At 39.2% G+C, this 19,462-nt stretch overlaps 2 protein-coding genes across 3 annotated transcripts; both read left to right on the top strand.

Moving 5' to 3' along the window:
* Nucleotides 1–1,094: 1,094 nt before the first annotated feature.
* selenoe (selenoprotein e) lies at nucleotides 1,095–3,083 on the top strand. The gene is made up of 4 exons (XM_026321610.1): nucleotides 1,095–1,238; nucleotides 1,558–1,634; nucleotides 1,897–1,975; nucleotides 2,732–3,083. The coding sequence occupies exons 1-4, from the start codon at nucleotides 1,134–1,136 to the stop codon at nucleotides 2,873–2,875; spliced, it is 405 nt and encodes a 134-aa protein (XP_026177395.1). The 5' UTR covers nucleotides 1,095–1,133; the 3' UTR covers nucleotides 2,876–3,083.
* A 425-nt stretch (nucleotides 3,084–3,508) lies between these two features.
* On the top strand, nucleotides 3,509–8,915 carry LOC113139101 (transmembrane protein 17A). 2 transcript variants are annotated; one of them, XM_026322079.1, is made up of 5 exons: nucleotides 3,509–3,635; nucleotides 4,462–4,568; nucleotides 5,161–5,274; nucleotides 5,553–5,796; nucleotides 8,857–8,915. In XM_026322079.1, the coding sequence occupies exons 1-5, from the start codon at nucleotides 3,509–3,511 to the stop codon at nucleotides 8,877–8,879; spliced, it is 615 nt and encodes a 204-aa protein (XP_026177864.1). In that variant the 3' UTR covers nucleotides 8,880–8,915. The 2 variants fall into 2 exon arrangements, with proteins under 2 accessions (XP_026177864.1, XP_026177863.1); XM_026322078.1 differs by lacking the exon at nucleotides 8,857–8,915 and having other exon boundaries at nucleotides 5,553–6,413.
* Nucleotides 8,916–19,462: the final 10,547 nt, after the last annotated feature.

Below are 19,462 nucleotides of genomic sequence, written 5' to 3'. Positions count from 1 at the left end.
TTACCGCCCTCTTGTGATGACCTAGTGGATTTGCTTTTTCATAACAGACAGGAGTTGAGTAAACTTGGAGGGGAGAGAAGGTTCCTCTTCCAGGGTGTTAACACAGTGAAAATGTGCTGTGCTGTCATGGTGTGATTTCATAAATGAGTACACAACAGAATTAAACTATGTCTCATACAGCTACCACACAGAAAAAAAAAAGAAACTGGAGACTTTCCATTTTCTTTGACTGCATCTGAACAAAGCTGATGTTTGAGTCCACATAAGCATTTTGAGATGTGCAGAAAAATGTTAAGACAAGTATTTGTACATAAAACCAATAATGGACGCTCTCACATCTTGAGTGGTAATGATTTGCTCATCTTAGCATAAAGACTGGAGCGACGTGGATAGAGCTACTCTTTCTGTCAACAGTTCAACTATAAGGCTCACAAATGAAAGTGGTTATAATAAATATTTGGAGACAACCAGAAAACAGATCAAAATCAAATCCACTGCTGTTACTTTATATTTACATATGACATCTTCCTTAAAGAATCTTAATATTCACATGTGACATGAAGGGATATGTTGATTTCATCCTTTGCTACACAAGTCAAATAATTATTTTTTTATTTTATTTTTATTTTTTATTTTTTTATTATTTTTCAGAAAAGGGATAAATGAGGGCAAATGCAAATTAGCTTAGCTGAATTTTTGCTATCAGTAGCTGTAGAGTGTGGCTGGTTCTCAATGGCCATCAACCACCTGCAAGTTTACTGTATGGGAAAAAGTGATAAGAACACAGATGTGCTGTGGTTTCTGTAGACCCCCAATAACATCTGAAGTGGGCGAAACTATAAACGACAGAGACAGGGGCCTTCTGCATGGCCTTTAAAAACCAATAACCAGGAGTAGAGCAAAAGCTTTATGTGTGGGAAATAGCTTGCAAAGCAATGAGCCAATTGTCAGAATAAAAGAGAGTTTTTTGTAGGAAAACAACAAAAAAATGGTATAACAATTCTCCCCAGGTGGTGCTACTCCCCCGTGGAAATGTGTTGTTGTCCTGTCTACCCTATGAAACTGTTGACATGGATTAAACAGATTGGTAAAAACATAGGAAAAGGCACTCAGAGACACAACTTTATCTTAAAATGTGGGTCTTCCTGGTGCTCACTCTTGCTTTCACTGTTAGGGCATCAGAAAGGAACGACACAGCAGCTGAAGAACAGCTTGTTATAGCCAGAGGTAAACTGCTGGTGAGTACACATGAAAATCCATACAAGTTCGAGAACTTTAAAAATGTATCTGGACATGTTGCTCTTTTTTTGAGGATTTTGTGATACAAACACTCCACAAGCAGGAAATTTGAAATTAAATATACACTTGACATAAAGACACATTCAACACGCAATTGGGGAAATGTTTCAGGATGAGGAATAAACCATGTGCTGTCATTTCAGTATGTATTCTGCTGAGATAGGAAACCTACTTCTGGCAGCCCCGTTCACACAAAAAACAAAGTGTGCTCAGGACTATTTGTCCTGCTATTTTAACTGTCTGTTGTCATCCCTGAAGGCTCCCAGTGTGGTCGGATGAGGCATAAAGAAAATGCCTGAGCTCCATCATTTTCTCATGGAGCAATGGGCTTTATAGTATCCTTGTGCTCTTTTCATGTTCCTCTGGCTTTCTGGTAAGACATGACCTTTCCAAATAGCACCACTGATTTTCTCATAACCTCGTTCATAAACAAAACAAGCAGCCAACTCCAGTGCCAGCTCTGTGAGCCTCCCAAAACTTTGCTGTTGCAAGCTGAAATCATGTTGAGTGAATCTAAAAATAGCTAACAGATGGATGTGTTTTATTCTTCACAACAGCCTACCTGTTGTTTTCCTTGATCCCTTTTTTCCTGTTTAGCCACAACTTGGAATATGATTCATCGGAGGAGAAGAAGCCCCGTCTGATTTTCTATAATGAAAAGGACGAGGTTGTAAAGGTGAGATGTCAGTTTTCAGGGATCTTTTACTCATCTGCCATGTGATGAGGGTGAAGTAGGGAATACCAGAATGTCAAGAAGGATTATTGTAGGGAAGTTTTCCTTGCATCTGATATCAGTCTCTGTCACATATCAAGTCACACAGATGCAATCTTTTAAAAGAGTGAGACACCCACAGGCACACACAAGGGAAGAAAGAAGTAGACACAAAGTCTATAAATTAGAGTTTCCGACAGCTGAGCAATGTTTTTGAACTGAAATATTGGTCGGTATGAATGTTAATATGAATTTAAACATTCCCTGAAACTGCAACTGTTCAGTGTTTCCCACACACTTTTACTTTTGCCCACATTAGCTTCTTGTAAATGGACAAAGAGCCATTTGTTTGTTTTCCATTATAAAACATAACCTACAGTATATGAGAGTTTCATTTGTTTAATTAGGGTCTAATGTTTGTTGTTTTCACATATAGGCCTATTGTTTCATAATGTAGGTGCCTATCAAACTGACATTTTAAATTAAAGGGTAAATTATAATTAAATATTGAAGTAAATATACAGGAGAAACCTTAATATCAGCAGTGACTGAAAAAGTCTTAAACATCCACACTAATGCATAAACCTACTGTGAATCAGAACATGCTGTTTGTATGTAAGCACATACTTCTAATTAACACTGCACTGTTTTAAATGTGTCCAAATGCACGTGTCTGTACTCGTATGTGTGTGCGTGTGCATGTGCTTCCTGACACGTCAGACTGTTCCTGTGAAGAAAATGAAGGCAGCCGAGATCAGCAGCCTGTTAGACTCACTTGGTTTCTACAAGAGGTCCCAGAAAGGGGAAGAGGTGCCAGAGGAGTTCCAGCATTTCCCCCTGCGCGCCCCCAGAGATGAGCTATGATGACACCTTGTGGCCAAACTGTGCCACTGCACCCTGGACACATCAATGACGAATGGGGCCCCAAGGCCAAAATGATAAGCCAGGCATCATTCTGACAACTTGCTGGCCAGGTGCAGCGTGCAGGGTGTGAGTCAGTGCAGTGCTACTCTGTTTATATGCTGAATTTAAACTAAAATCTGTAAAAGACCTCAATAAATGTTTGAATGGCTGAGTGTGTTTAATGTGCCTGTTTTTATTCATCAGGAATAATTTCTCATGCAGAACAATGAATAAGTTTTATCTATAAGAGAAGATGATTATGGTCTTGTATAAAATTAGGAAACGTTTCTCTTGTCCAGTTTTATCTCTGTAGAGCTGAAATTAATTTTAAATGTGCTGTTTAGATAAACACATTTTGTGAGCATAATGACTGACTCACAAACTGCATTCCACAGTCTAATCCTCATCCCGCCTCCTTCCCTATAATCTGATTAGCAGTAGCGTCTGCCAGCATGCGTCTGTGTGTTCATACAGATCTAGATGTGCCGGGGACTGTACATTTATGTCACTTGAGACATCCAGGATTTACAGTGCTGAAGCACAAACACTGTTGGACTACACTTGGCTCACTTGTGGTTGCCAGCTCTACCCATAATGCCTGTGTTTTACTCGCCTGTTCCTGAGAATCTGCAGATGGGTCTGAGCCATACGGGTGCCCTTGTGTTCAACAACAACAGAACAGCAGACAGCGACTTCACCAGGGAGCAAGAGGATGCAGCTGGTTAGTTACTGTTTACAACTACAGCAAAGTTTACTGCTGAACAATATAAGAAGGCTTTAGAATACATAATGATATATTAGTGATAACATACATTGTAAATATGGAAACATGTAATTAGAAATTGTGATCATATGACTGAGAGGCATGGAGTCAAAACAACACACACATAGTGAACATTATACAAAACTACAGTATGTTAACTGAAAGACGTCACATTTAGAAACAGCACAGGGTGAAATATTTGCAGAATCAGCCAATATTGATGTTTTGATGAATGGATTTTTATGAACATTTTTAATCCTGTTTTTCTTGACATGTTGAATATTTATTTTATTAGTGGATGTTTTGTCTTATACTGCTGTAGAGAGTCACATAAAGCTCTGATTTCCTGCGCCCATCTGTAGCATGCAAATGTTACCAACTCTCTGATCAACTTTTGCAACGCTGATAATTTTAATTAAGTTAAGTCCCTCTTTGTGAGCTGTGCACATTATGTTGTCATCCATCCATCCATCCATCCATTATATATCTATACTTATTCCTATTTAGGGTCAGCTAAGGTTAGCTCTCTTTGGGTGAAAGACGGGTACACCCTGGACAGGTCACCAGTCCATCACAGGGCCTTGTCTACCACCTGTATCTATTTTTGTTCTATATGTTTATGGTGCCTGCAATACACAGACAAAGCACATCCATGAAATGCAATAGCCTACTATGATGAGTACTGTGTAATAAAGACATTAATTTGAAATGTGAGTATTTATTATAGCCAACTGTGAACATAATGAATATGAGTGTTTATATATTGTTGTTTCCTCCTTTTCAGTCATCAACAAGCTGGTTTCTCACCTTCCCCTGCAGATGTTGCTGTACTTCAACATGTTTTATTTCCCCTGTTGGTGGTTCTCAGCTGTGCTCATGTTGGAAGTAAAGGTTGGTTGGGTGACAACACACGTCAAAAAATTCATAACAAGCAGGCTATTTGATAGAAATATTACTGTATAAGTAAACCAGCAATTATAAACATGACGGGGTCACATGGGCTGATAGCTGGTTTGTTCACTGGAAAGTTTTGATGAGCTATCATGTTGCATCATATGGAGCAACATCAGATCAAGTTTTGCACCGCATTTAAAAGCTTTACTCATGAATAAATACAAGGTACATTTTTATGTATTCTACCTTTATGTATCCAAAATTATCAGTTAAAAAATACTATTTAAAGCTATTTAAATATGTGACTTTGGCTCTATCTAGTGGTAGCATAAAAAGATCATATGGAAACTCCCTCTGATCCTACCAGGAATCATTAGATGTAATAAAAACTGTGTTGTCTAATTCTTATGAAAAACTAAGATTTATGCAATCAGAATATAAAATACCTTTAAATATGTACATGTATAAATTTGTAACTGAGATCTGCTGAAAGTCTATCTTTTGTCTGTGTTTACAAATACTTGTGTCCACATAAATAACACTGTTTTTACATGGACATACACACAGTACCACTCTGCTTTATTTGCAGTTCTTTTATCTGCCGGGGTACTACCAGGCTCTGCTAATAACCGGGATGATCCTCCTCACAGTCATTGAAGCAGTCCGACTTTATCTGGGCTACACTGGGAATCTTGAAGAGAAGGTAATTCAAACCAACATCCTCTCTGAACCACAACAGAGCTCTTTCATTGAATCGTCTCCTGAATAACACAGTGGATGAAGTGGCTGCTTAAGTATTCTGCCTGTGTATGTAAACAATCGGTTCTTGGCTACAACTTTCCACTCAGTTGTGTGAGTGTGGATGTGCAGGTGTGTGTCTATGCTTTCATACAACGAAACCACTTGATGCTTGATGGTTTGATCTTTGCCTTGTCTCCATCCACCAACACACATTCTCTGTTTTTCCTTCTCCGTCATTAGGTGCCTGAACTGGCAGCCTTCTGGCTCCTGTCTTTCATGTTCCAGCTGCCAGTGTTGCTGTTCTTCTTGACCGATGAAGGAATTCTCATCCTGCCTCTAGAGAGAGCCATCCACTCCCTGTACCTCCTCTTCCTCCTCACCCAGGTCTTGGCTTCCTTTCTGGCACTCAGGACCATGACCCGAAAGCTCACCCTCCTCTTCCAGCTGCGCCAGTTTGGCAAGGTGGAGAGCTTCCGCCACGCAGGTATGAGCCCTGTCTACAGGTTGCCCTACCACCACAGTGTGCTGCCTGTATCACCCACAAATCATATGTATCATTAGAATGTAAGTCGATCCTCAATTTCAGATGTCAGAAGGACCTTCCAAATTATAGTACTTTTGCTTTATGTTTAACAGAATGCTTCTCAGCAACTGCAAGAGACTTAATGTGGGCTTGTTCAGTCAATTGTGGCATTGCAAGCATTTAAATGCTGCTGTCAAACCATTTTTATAAAAAACAGGTTGTGCCATTCTGTATGTGTTGTTACTGCAGTGTATTCTGGTGTTTTGAGACAAGTGATGGTGCAGACATTTGTGTGCCATATCTTCCTGCATGATTTTTGATCACTGGTGTAAAGGTATGGCTTAAGAAAGATTTTAAAACGATTAAAAACATAATTTGAACATGAAATGAGTCTACAGGGGATAGAAGAAAATACAAACAGCAAACTAGGCTCAAAAGTGTTTTCCTACTAGCTCCATATATCTTCTCGTTTGTAATGATGATGGATGATGGAGACTGGAGTGTTGGTACATCTGAGCTGTTTTTCACAGGTAAATTCAATATTTGCCCATGAAACAAGATTGGTGTTTCCCCAGGTAAAAAGCCACCTGTTCTTTTTTTTCTTGAAGGAACAATATGAGATTTGTATTAAATTTTTCATATTTATATTTAAGTCCTTCCTGCAGTACATGTATATAATTTTAATCTTATTGTTTAAGTGGATTTTAAAGAATAAAAAACCTAACTGCAGCAGAACTGTGTTCAATATTTATGACCACAGAGTGGCAGTCAGTGACCATAAGAGGCAAGGAGAGCATTAGGCAGTGCTGCAAAGTCCTATGAGAACAGATTATCATGCAGCACATGTCCTGATCAGGAAACCCTCTGGCAGAGGAATAAAGGTTAGGTCTGTCCACACTTGAATATGATATATCATTTGATAATCTATAACACCAGGTCATTTCTACCTGGAAATCGATTTCATGTTTTGTTGTCTACAACTCTTTTTCCTTGGTCTGGCTGTTAAAATGTAGGCACTATAAATGTCACAATGCAACAAGCTTTTCAGCCAGGTGGTCTATTATTGTTTTGCTAGTGAGAAATTATTTAGTGTGTTGCACATACTGAGGTAGTTGTGTTATAAGCACAGTTTCTGTGATAAAACGTGTATTAAATTCTGCTTTACATTCAGAAAACAACAAGCTGCAGTGGCTGCTGCACTGTTCAATAAAAAACAGAATGAACACTCAGAGTGGAGGATGTACAGTGATGCATGCTTCCCACTTCATAAGTTAGTGCTCAAAAGACACCTGAGATCTGAGGTTACACAGCAGTGCAAAAGGAAAAGAAATAAAGATAAAATATCTGTTGGTTATCCTTAGTCTTCAAATCTAAAAACTAGAAGGATTAAAACTAGTGCACTTTGAATAAATAACTATTGTGGCACCATCTTACTGAACATGATGCAGTTACCCTTTAACCTCAATTAAAAATGTTCCACATGACCTGAATTCTACCTATGTGACCTTGTGGAATGAAGGGAACAACTTAATTTGTGGCTTCTAGCAAAATAATAAAATAAGAGAAACCAAAGCCAATAACAGAACAAAAACTGTAGTGTTGCTCCTTGCTGTTTCATTTTACATACTGTGACTTATAAATATCACAGCAGCAGCGTATTATGTCACATTCCCATGTTGACGTTTAATTGGATGGTCTTATTGTCCCTGGAGAAAATGTATTTTCACAGCCTGCACATATGGTGTTCTTACTGGGAATACTATGCATGTAGTTGTCATATAAATATCAGGATTTTCTGTAAATTAAAATACACACTTAGACATCGATCACTTGCCCTACCAGTTTCTCTCATATTTGAGGTTTCTTCCTCAGTTAATCAGTTGATTCTGTTTACCCACCTGACCAGCTGCATCTCTCAATCATCAGCTCTTCATGGGTATATATAGAAAGCAGTTTAGTCTGATGCCTGATTATTAATGGTTCCTGTGGCTACCAGCTCCTTTGTTACCAGGTCACATCAATTATCATGAGGACACCTAACATTTGGCTTCCCTAATGCTAGAAAATATTTGAAAATCTGAAGTCCTTTAATCTTTAGTCACTTCAAACCATCATTGAATAAGAACAGATTCTGCCATCTGTGCTGCCCTTTGTATCAGGTTGGCTTTTAAAGGAAATATACCATATTACTTTACACTTCATAAAATTCAAATAGCAGCACAGAACAGGATGAGTAGCTGGTGAGTGTCTTTTAAATGAAACAGACCTGAAGCTATCTCATGATGGCAGATGTTGAAATAAGTGAAGTGTTCATGGAAAAGTCACTTCCAACATATTCATCCCCTTCAATAAAGCCAAAGGGACAATGATTTGACCATTTGAGGTGTGTCTCAGTTCAGGGGCCACATCCTTTAAAGACTGTATTTGTAGGCTGATTGGTCCACAGTGTCACAACAAGGTCATCCCATTTTGAAGGCTTCTTTTACACTGAGAAGTGTGGCCTTTCTCTGGGCAACAACTGCTGGACTCTTTGCACCCTGACTTATCCCAACATTCTTTGTGCCTGCTGATGAAAAGCAAATATAGCCAGTATCCTAGTACTGTTGTCCAACTCTGGTCCAGGTGCTAAAGGTGCAGCGCTTCATGACTTAACAGTAGAGGTGGAAACTGTGACACAACTATGAACTTCACCTGAAGACTAGGCAGTCTCATTTAGGTTCAGCCTGTGGCTCACGTGGTCTACAAAGGCAACAAAGGCTACAAAGGCCACACTTTCATAGGCACATCTTTCAAAGGATCCGGCCCCTGAACTGAGACACAGACACACACACAAGGCATATAAAAAATCAGTCCTGATGTTGAGCTTCTGTTGCTTGCAAACTGACACTAGTCTATGACATGGTCTGTACTGGAACATTGCTTTCACACTCTTCCCTCTCCAGAGTACTGCATGTTCATGAGGATGTTCTGACCCATTCAGCTTGTCCTGTATCCGGTTTTAATAAGTATGAACTCTATTAGGTGCTGGAGAGGAAGAAGATTAACCAGCTGTTGGTGGAAAAGCGGAAAAGAAATCCCCCCTGGAGACACGGTGGACACATCTGAAGCAGATCCTCGCACTTTTCACCTCATCAAATTGCCTTTCGGTGGTAGAGTGGGGTGAATAATAGCCTTGGACTGTCTGGGGACATAATGTTCTTTATCTCAACATACTGTTTCCCTCATTCTTTTTAGCATCCTTTTGAAAATATGCTCACAATGCTTCTGATCAAGGTTTTGTCTTCACAACTTTTCCAGAATACCATAGCGTAGCATCATCAGCTGGGCTTTGGTGAGTCTGTCATCACCTTAATTATGATTGGGTACAGCTCAAAGGTAATCACAGAATATGACTGACGAGGCTGTCCTAAGCACCGGAGGTAAGCAATAACCAACACATCATAGCGACATCCTCATCTCTTAGTTCAGTAATCCCTCATGGTGGCGAGCTCACCGGCCCTGCCAAGGCGCCTGGAAATGTTCCCGTCCTCTAAATCCCAGGTGGTTATACAATGAGCCGTAACTCTCATAACCTATTGTAGTTCAGCTTCACTAAGTCTGATGACAAGTTGCTAATGCACACTATAATTATACAATTAAAGGGTTACTTCACTCAAATTAAAAAAAAATCTCACCTGAAGGCTACGGCTGGAGATAGAATACATTTTTCTCAGTGTCAACAAATCACTGAAGATAATGACAATAACTTGATCTCACTAATATGCGTTATCTGTGTAGCCAAAGCCTGATGTAGCTTATTCCTCTGCACCATGGGCCACATCATTTCACTGCTTAATCATGCAGACGATTTTCATTGTCTATGCTGGCTATGCTATAGTCAGGTGTGTATTAATTCACACCCGACTATAGTCCACAACAAAAGCACCATTTAATGTTGCTTAGCATATGCTAAAAACTGTAGTGCCCAGCTGTTTTAGGAAATTTCCCAGTTAAAAAATAAGCTATTACTGTCAAGGGCATAAAGATTTTATGTCTTCACCAGGAACCCAATGGGCTTATTGCTGAGAGCCACACACAGGCTGGGGAAGTAAGAAAGTACTAATAGAAAGCCTAACATATTATTGGAAAAAAACAGAGAGATTTATCTTTGTGGGGTCTAGCGATGCAGACAATTTTGTTTTGATTTGACCAGATTTTGATCTGCAAACTTTTCAAGTAAGGTCTATAAATACTGTAAGCACCACAAAGGCCATTTATTCTCAGCCATCTCAAAAACAATATTTTTGTTTACCAATGTTTTGGACTGTGTACCCAAACAGTACCACTAGAGATAAAAGGGAGTTTTCTTCTTCTCAGGAGGAACCAGTCCTTTAACTGACTGAATCTGCGAAGATAATAAAGAAACTAATTAACACATCCACAACTGGCCCAGCTCTGCAGGCCCCTGCTTCTTCTATTCCCATTAGCAACTGTAGAAACACACTTCCAAGAACCCACCAGTGCATCATAAGAACACACCAGAGGATCAGCTGTACAGGCCTGCAGGGAGTGTCAAGCTGTGAGCCTCTGGGAAATTATTCAATCTGTCTTGCTCATGCCCCCAGATGTGGTTGATAGAATAGGCCCAAGCATCTGTAAAGAATCAGCAATATGATAGTTGATGGGAACATTATTTGACGTGTTTCCTATGACCCAACAGGTTCACCAGTCAAATCAGAAGGAGCAGCAGTGCCTTTTAGAGGTACAGAATACATATTGCCCAATTATTGACTATAAATGATATCAGGCTATGAAATTCAAATATCATTCATAAGCCACTTATATTGTATCTGCCTTTATAGCCAGTTGGCTCCATGGAAAATGTGACATCATGCTGGTAGGCAGGGAATATTCAAGCTCACACTGAAATTGATGGCTGGATATTTTCAATTTGGGTCTGATTACCTGGGTGAGGGGGAATTGCAGTGCAATTCACTTCTCTCAGTGGTTTAAATGGCCACTCACCATACAGTAGAGATAAATATTTTATTAGCAGCGACAGTATTAAATCTGCAGAGCTTGATGATACAGAATTATGGGCTGCCCTCAGAGCAAACTACAGGAAGGCTTTTATATTCAGTTTTTTTTTATCTTATTTTATTTTAATTTGCTATAATTTGAATGGAGCCATTTGCATGTTACCTGAAAATGCTTTTTATATAAGAAGCAGGTTTATTTCATTCTGGGAGATGGAAATCTATTAAAAGCAAAGGGCTTGTTGCTGTGGTGGTGGATATGCAAGAACAAAGTACATTAAGGTATTAAATATAATGCATAGCAGTTATTTGTCGATCTTCTTACCTAGAGGTTATATACAACACTGAAACAATTTTTTCTAGCCCTGTAGCAAACTGGAGACCTTGTGTAAATGTTGACCTAAAAAAGGATTTTAATGATGAGGATTTGACTGAACAGATGCTATGCAATGTGTAGAAGTAAGTATGTTTAATTATTCGGTCAATCATACGGAGCCTATACTAAAATGTACTGTTACCTTTTAACTTCATTACATAATCCACCTTGTATAAATTCTGCTGCAATACTTCAATAGAGACAATGAAACAAAACTTTAGAGCTGCAGTGATTAATCTATTAGTGGATTAACCATTGAATCTGCAACAAATTTGATAGTTGAATAATTGTTTTAGTATAAATTGTAAGCCATTATTCCCAAAGATTTACAGGTTCCATCTTTTTAAATTAAGCTTTTCTCTGTTATACTTGATAGTGAACTGAATATCTTTGGGTTTTTGGACTGTTGATAAAACCAAACAACCAGGAGGGTGACATCACCTTTGAATCTGGGAAAAACATCACCCCTTTTCAACATCTTATAATGGTACAGTCTGCACAGTCTGTCAGTCAGTTGCACTGCCATCCAGAATTCAATCTTCATGAAAGCTGAATTGAAATTGCTCCACTCACATCTAAACGAGTAAGGAAGTCACCATTGTGCATATTGATTAGGAATTTTCTGTTAAACCTATCTTAGCTCTGATTATTGGACACAACTGAGCGACCAGCTTCAATCAAGTTGCTGATCTGTGATGACAAAACATTATATCGTTGCATGTAGGGATGAATGAAGAAAATGCAGCACATACTAGGAGAGATGTACAGCGTTCCATGGAACATAAACATTTTTAGGCAAAACAGAATATCATCTAACTCATCTCCTGCTACAGCAATCTTCCCTGCTGATGCATATCTAACCAAGAGTCTTGCCAACAAGCATAGTCCATCCATCCATCCACCACTAGAAGTTATAAATCCCCCAGTATTGTAGTTCAAATTTAACTACACCATAAAAGCTCTCCATCTGCCTGGCAAATCCCTTGTCCTTGATGAATTCTACAAGTAGTAGGCTGACTATAACACTTAACGTGTCAGGAACAAGGCCTAACTGAAATACAACCAAATGAAAACATAGTAGTCAAGGACAGTGAACACAGTAGACCACCTGTAGACACATTAGCTGTGATGGATATCAAGGCCGTGAACCTTCAGTGAAAGGACAATTGCATAAACATGTTAAATAGTGAGACAAGTTGCAGAGAGCAACAACATGATGTATCTGAAACTCAGTAGAGGAACATCTTGCCTATCAGAACTTCTGGTGTTGGTCATAGTCATGAACGCTTCAACATGAAGTGATGAAACAAAAGCAAAATACAGCCTAAAAATCTGCAACCAAGCTATTTAGTTTTTGTAATAGTTCTTTCTTCTTTTATAGTTATAGGTTAGTTGTTGCTACTTTTGTCAATTGATTTAATTTGTAGACGTCAATTATTCAGAGATTGTCTAACAGCAACACAGACCCAAGGTGAGACACAGATGACTAAAATGTTGTAAATCACACCTGCTCAAGAACAGGTTAGCCATTTAGTCAGTCGAAGGGTCAGTGAGCAGATGGGGGTTAACTATCCCTTCACATTTCAGCCTGGCACTCGATGGATACAGTAGCCTTGGGTGTTGCAGGGGCTGAGCACATAGATCTACTTTCTTTCATCACCTTGGAAATAGGCCTATTTCCATTCCTGTTTCGAGCAGGCATTTGCAAAGAAACTGAGGAATTTAAGAGGCATAATTATGGTGATGAGGTTTTTTTCTTGTAGTTTTCTTATGTATTTAACTGCAGAGCAAGCAGCTTGTGCTAAATGCAACAGAATAATGATTAAGGCCCAAAGGAAAACAGATGCCTAAACTTGATAACATTGGCAAAGCTTTTTTTGCTAGTTAAATGATTCAATTTGCTGACATTACACTCAACACAAATTCGATGCTGATGCACTGCTACATTTTAGCATCTCACGAAACATCATAAAAGTCAAGTAAAGTGAGCTCGTTTCACTGTCACAACAGAAGTCGTTTGTTTCCTCACAGCCTCACAGTTATATTGTGTATTTTGAACATATTCAATGAAATTTTGATGATATAGATATGAAGAAATATAGGTAAGCTAATTTAGTTTTTTTTATCAAACAGCAGTGCTGCAGAGGTTCATCTACAGGCAGGGTTGAAGCACTCGCAGGCCTGGCAGCCATCTGATTCAAGCACAGTAACTTTGATTTGTTTAAGGTGTGTTCAGACAAATGTATTTAAGCTTTTGGTCTGTGAGGATAAGAGCAGTTGGGTGGATGCAGGTATGTGGAAAATGCTAAATAATCTTTTATAATAATTTAGGAGAAATATGCCCTTAAAATACCTAAAAGTACTCGTGCATGGTCAAGAGCAGCAACAGCAGAAGCTACTGCGCATCTGAGAATTCTCCACAGAAGCTTATGGGAAAACATGTTTTAGCTGTGATAGTTAGCCGGATGATCGAGCTGCCTTCAGGCTGACAAAGAGCCAAGGGAAAACATGGCAGAGACGGATGCCAGGCTTTAAAAATAATACACACTAGCCCAGCACATCGAAGCAATAAAAAGCAGAAAATATTTGACAATTGAGATGTAGAGATTTAACTTTATGATCAGAACGGGGTACAACTTCCATCTAAGAGCTGCATTTATTATCTTATTTTCCATGAAATATTTATAGAGGATGTGTGCTTTTTAAAGTAATGTTTTATTTATATTTTGTCTGTCTCAACTGAAGTCAGGTGTATTGTGACCACAGATGTCAAAGAAAAAAATATGTATTTATATTCACTGCCTATTAACCTCTGTAAGCCTCCAGCTAATGCACCCTAACCATCTCATACATATTCTTAATGCTCTGCTTCATACTTTCTACCCATGGGCCACTGGTGGACTCCTGGGGAGAGAGCAGCTTCGATTCAATTAAGACTGGAAGTTCTTTGACTCCTGATCCAATCAAGCTCTTGGCTCCGTTCCATGACCATGACTTGAATGATAATACCACTAAAGACATTTGCAGAGAGAAACATAACACATTGGAATCTAACAGGCAGGACCATGATGGAACTTTATAGCACTGAGAAGAAGTAAAAACTGTGAGACCAAGCATATGCAATGTCTAAGTTATTGCAGAATAATGGACTAAGTGACTGCAATGATGTTTCACTTTGAATGCGAGAAGGAATCGTTAGGGAGGAACAAAAGCTTTCACCAGTGATGCACTGTGCACTGCTCTGTCAGGCTGATGGAGAAAAAAAATGCACCATTAACTGATGGCAAGAAGAACAATGGCACAGATGTGACTGAACCTTCGCTACATCTTGTGTGAAGAATGATACAGAAATGTAAACATATGACAAAAATGCACAATAATGACAAAAAATACTAATTTTGCACAGCCTCTCTGTAATCAGTAATGTAACTGTCTGATTGTGGTTATTGGTGTTGATGACTGAGGTTGCTGCCTGGGTTCACGTCAGGTCGAATATGAAGTTATTATCTAAATCTGTGGTTTAAACATATAAACTGATTTATTATTGTTGTTATAACACTGTTGGACTCAAGGGAGACAATTTTAGACATGGTAGATATTTTCTTTTTTTCACCACAGATTCTTGTTTCTTATCAAAACCTGGTATATTGCTCCACTCACAGCTGTTGTAAGGAGTGTGGAGTGTTTCTTGTCATTGTTTGAGCAAAAGGAGCTTCTACTTAAAATATGAAATATATATATTTAGGAGGGTGTGCAGCAAGTACTGTACATTTTGAATTTGTGGAGCACGCTGTGTGACTGGAGCCTTTGTTCTGTAGCTTGTGTGACCGCCTCCTGCAGCACCACTGCCTCTGCACCGCAGAGATGCTGAACCTCTGAATCTGCAGTTGTGGGACATAATCCAGCCCTGCAGAGGGACCTGACTGGGTTGATGGCCACAGGCAGGCAGAGGGTCACGACTCTGAGTGCTGAGATCGATGCTCCCTACATTTGACTCATTAGGCTGCTCATGAAATTGACTAACCATGGCATTTCTCTTGCTATGACCTTAAGCTTTAGATTAAAAAGCATTTCTCCAAGTGGATCTCATTAGGTTTAAGAAGACTTCTCAGTCTTGTGTGTGAATGAAAAGTTACAGTATGTCATGCACTAGTGATGCTGCAGGACTTCACAACAACTTTTGATACAATCACACAACTTTAACAGGCCCTTTTTCGATCATTCACTTACAGTATTAATAAATAGAAAGTATTCAACACAATATGACGTTCCAGTTTGTTACAGTCTCTACACGAGGTACACACATTATTTTCATGTGTGTGTTTGTGTAAAGGCTGCTCTTAACTGGCATTTCCCCTCAGTCTCCTATTAGTTTGTGGTTCCAGTTACCAGCTCAGACTTTAATTGCTCATTTGAATCCAGAGTGGCTCACACATAAGGCTTGAAACACTTTTTGGAAGGTCTTAATTTACTTTTGCCAACATGGTTTATTTGGTAGTTTCTCTAACATTCACTGAATGGCTTCTAAGAAAAAACTGGTTTCCAAATTGAATTAATCTTAAAGCTAAAAACTAATAGAGATTCAGAGTGAGCGGAAGAGTTTGGTGCAGCAGTAAGGTGTCTGTGGCATCTTTAGCGATGCTTGTGTTGTTCTGGCTCTTTCAGCGCTCACCCGCTCCAGCTCTGTAGGCTCATGATATTTCATGAAGTATCATTCAGTCCTCCAGCCTCCAGATGTCCCCAGACTTTCCCGCGGTCCTCGATCACCTGAGCAACACCTGCACACCTGTTCTTCATTCACTGATTGGGGGTCCAGTGGGCCTACGCAGTACCAGCCTGTCAGTCATGTTGGAGCTATAGTGTTTCAGCCACATCTGGCTGTTTCTGTTAACCTCGTGTTGTCGATGCTGTGAGTCACTTACCTGTTTTTGGATCGTCAGCCTGGGTTTGTCCATGCCCGCCTTGTTTGGATTACTGTCTCCGACCCGGCGTGTTCCTGACCTCGCCGCCTGTTTCCGCTGCCCTCACTCCAGGTAAGCTGATAATAACTCACTGCATGTTTCTTCATGTCTCGGTCTGTTCTGTCTACGTTCGGTTCGCTCCTCTTAGTGTTTATTGACGATGTCTACTTGTTTTGAGGAGTCTTGTCTGTTTAGTGCAGTGAAGTACTGTCCAGTACTGAGATGTGTGTTCATTTGTGTCCCAGAGTAAGTCACAGTAAAAATACTGCAGTAGATCACCCTGAACTTCCCCAAATGCCTTTAGTTTTCTGCACATTTGTTTCCTATTGATTGTCGTGCATGAAAAAACACTTGGAAAAGAGAGGAACTCATTAAAACAATTCCAACTCACAGAATTAGAGATTCAAAGGATAAATCATCAATAGACTCCAATCTCTACTTGCATCAATGGAGGCTAAACAGGCTCATCAGTTATATGTGTCCATATTTCTGCTGCTGCTGTGAGAACCAGTCCTTTTTTTTAATCACTACCTCTCTGTGGGAAATCACAGTGTGGCCTGATGTGACTGCTAATTTCCCAATTCACAATGAAAACAGCGTGATCTGATACTGCAGTATGCACGATACTAATTGCAGTATTACAGTTTTGGAAAGCTTGCTGCATGTAAAGATCATAAACGAGTCATCTGTATGCAGCCCAGGCAGTTTAAATTGATGGTGATTGGCAAACAGTACAGACGGCCCCTTCAAGATTAACTTAGTTGGATAATGCAAACGTATTTAGCCCTTGATTTGGAAATAATGATGCATTGTGCTCAGATGTCCAGGACAGCAGGGACGATTACAAAAAACGGTTGAAATCACACTGCAGCTTTTAATCCGAGACTGAGCTCCACCTCGAGTCACTGTGCATATAAATGTTGGAAGAATATTAGAGAGTCACCTGACTGAAAAACAATGAAACGCTTAGTAATTTAACTTTCACTGTTTTCCTGCATGAGTATTGTTGTCCTCCCATGCGAACATTTGCTTTCCTATCTAAATATGCTTTATAGATTTGAAGATCCCCTGAACAAACTTTTATTTGCTCTATAATTTCCTCCCTTGCATAAATTTGATTACCATTTGTGTTGCACCATATCAGCTTGGCTCTACTGCTTATTTAGGTCTGCTAGAGAGGAAAACATGCCCAATTGCCCATTTTGTTTGTGCAATTTGTGATAAGATCAACAAAACTTCATCTAAGGGTTTATAGAGCTGCAGGTATCATGAGTATTTTTGCAACATCCTTCCTCTACCACCTATTGGACTAATGCCATATCTGGGTTTGTGGTCATATCATGAACCATGTCAGACAGACCTTGGCTTATTCTTTTGATGACACATCATGTTTTTGTTTTTTTTAAATGAAAAACATTCAAGCTTTGCCAAGGAGGGAGAGCATCTCTGGGTGCATGAATGTGGAACCTGCTGTGATATGTAGAACCTGAATGAAATCCCTGCCTTTAAGACTGATGCAATAGCATTGTTTCTGAACCTTGCAGTTGAGTAATAAAGTTACTGTGAGTCACTGATCCCACAGAGGAATCTGGGCTAAATCTGGCTCCTCTCTCTCTTTTTCTCTCCTCCTCTGGAAAAAAAAAACAAGCTTTTTTGCTTTGATGCTTTACCACCATGTAGAAACTGACAAGTGCCGCCTCTTCTTCCATTATGATGTACAGTATGTGTTCATGTGGAAATTCTTAGTTTCACCTCCATTGATCATCAGGTCATTCTGTTGTGCTGGTCATTGTTTGCTGGGTGTTTCCCCCCCCCCTCATTTTCTGTCTCCAAAGTTTTTACTCGGTACACAAAAAGATGAATGTCGTGCCAGTTATTCGCTCTTGATTACCAGTCTTTACCTTGAGGCATTCAGTAACTGATTAATGTTGAGACAAAAGAAATGAAATATTCTCTCTCCCTCTGGAGATGACACCGCTGTTGCTCATTCTTGCAAAGATTTGTGCTGCCACTTAAAACCTTAGGGGGCAAATCAACTTGAACAAAATGTTTTAAACAAGAGACAAAATAATAATTATTAGTGATCTGTTCACTAATAGCGGCATCCTTACAATGGTTAGAGCTGCTACACCATTCTATATTTGCAAATGGATTTTTTTTTTTTTCAACAAAACTTGTTGCCTATTAATTCACTCTAGTCCTATTTTCTATTTATTCGAGGATGTCTGAAGTTGTGATCTCGGTGCGTGTGTAACATGTATACCTCAGTATGTTTCTGAAGTGCTTTGGCAGAGCTTTTCTTTTTCAACTGTTTCTATTTGAGGCAACATCAGTGATTATACTGTCCCTTTTTAATCCAGAATATAGTCCTGAGAGGTTTGAATGGCTTGTGTGGCAAATATAGAAAAAACAGAATTCAAATGTGCTAGAGTTGTGTAATATAACAGAAATACATGGGTAATTTAGAAATGGCTGTAGATGATAGGCTTTCTCAGTTTGGTAGAGCCTATTTTGAGATGTAATGTTGTGTTTAGTTCAGTCAGTGGAAGTTAGAAAAAAAATGCCAAGGTGACAGTGACATTTAGAGTGAGACCTTTTCAGGTGGCTTTCTGCCAGAAAGTTAGTTGCAGTCTTGGAATGTAGAGATTTACATTCATATTAAATGTTGTTTACTAGTGGTGACAGTATATTAGAAAAGCTGATTATTACTGTGGAGCACAAGGTTTTCTGGATATAATGTCAGCTCAAAGGGTTTGACAGGGAATGTAGAAGAAATTCTGTAGAACACCCTAAAAGTGGATTCAAATCAGAGAAGCCCTTGTGAGTTGCACACTGAGTTTTTGTCTTTTTGAATAATAACTTTAGTTAGGTATTTTTCTATGACGACTTAAAGTTTCATGCTCCTGTTCTGTGTAAAGAATTTACTTACGGTTCACTTTAAATGAGAGATCCATGCAGATTCTGGAAATACACCTTTAGATGTTAGGTGTTTATTAACAAATGGACATTTCCAAAGCACATGTATATGTAGTGGTATTATTTGAGTATGTCTGTGTTGGCTATAATAGTGGTCTGTTTCAGATTGCCAGAACAGAGCAGTCTGCCCATCTCTATTGGACCTAAGAGGTATAAGAGGTGATTTTGTTGGGATAAGTGTGATAGATGGGGCCCAAAACACTCCACTAAGCCCACAGGTGTCTCAGAATGGAATAAAGCAATCCATGGATTCAGTGAACCATGAAAAATGTATCACTTTCTATGGATTTCAATCTGAA

The sequence above is a fragment of the Mastacembelus armatus genome, chromosome 9, assembly GCF_900324485.2.
Source record: "Mastacembelus armatus chromosome 9, fMasArm1.2, whole genome shotgun sequence".
Taxonomy (NCBI): domain Eukaryota; kingdom Metazoa; phylum Chordata; class Actinopteri; order Synbranchiformes; family Mastacembelidae; genus Mastacembelus; species Mastacembelus armatus.
The sequence above is the reverse complement of the archived record's forward strand: the minus strand, read 5'-3'. Positions and strand labels throughout refer to the sequence as shown.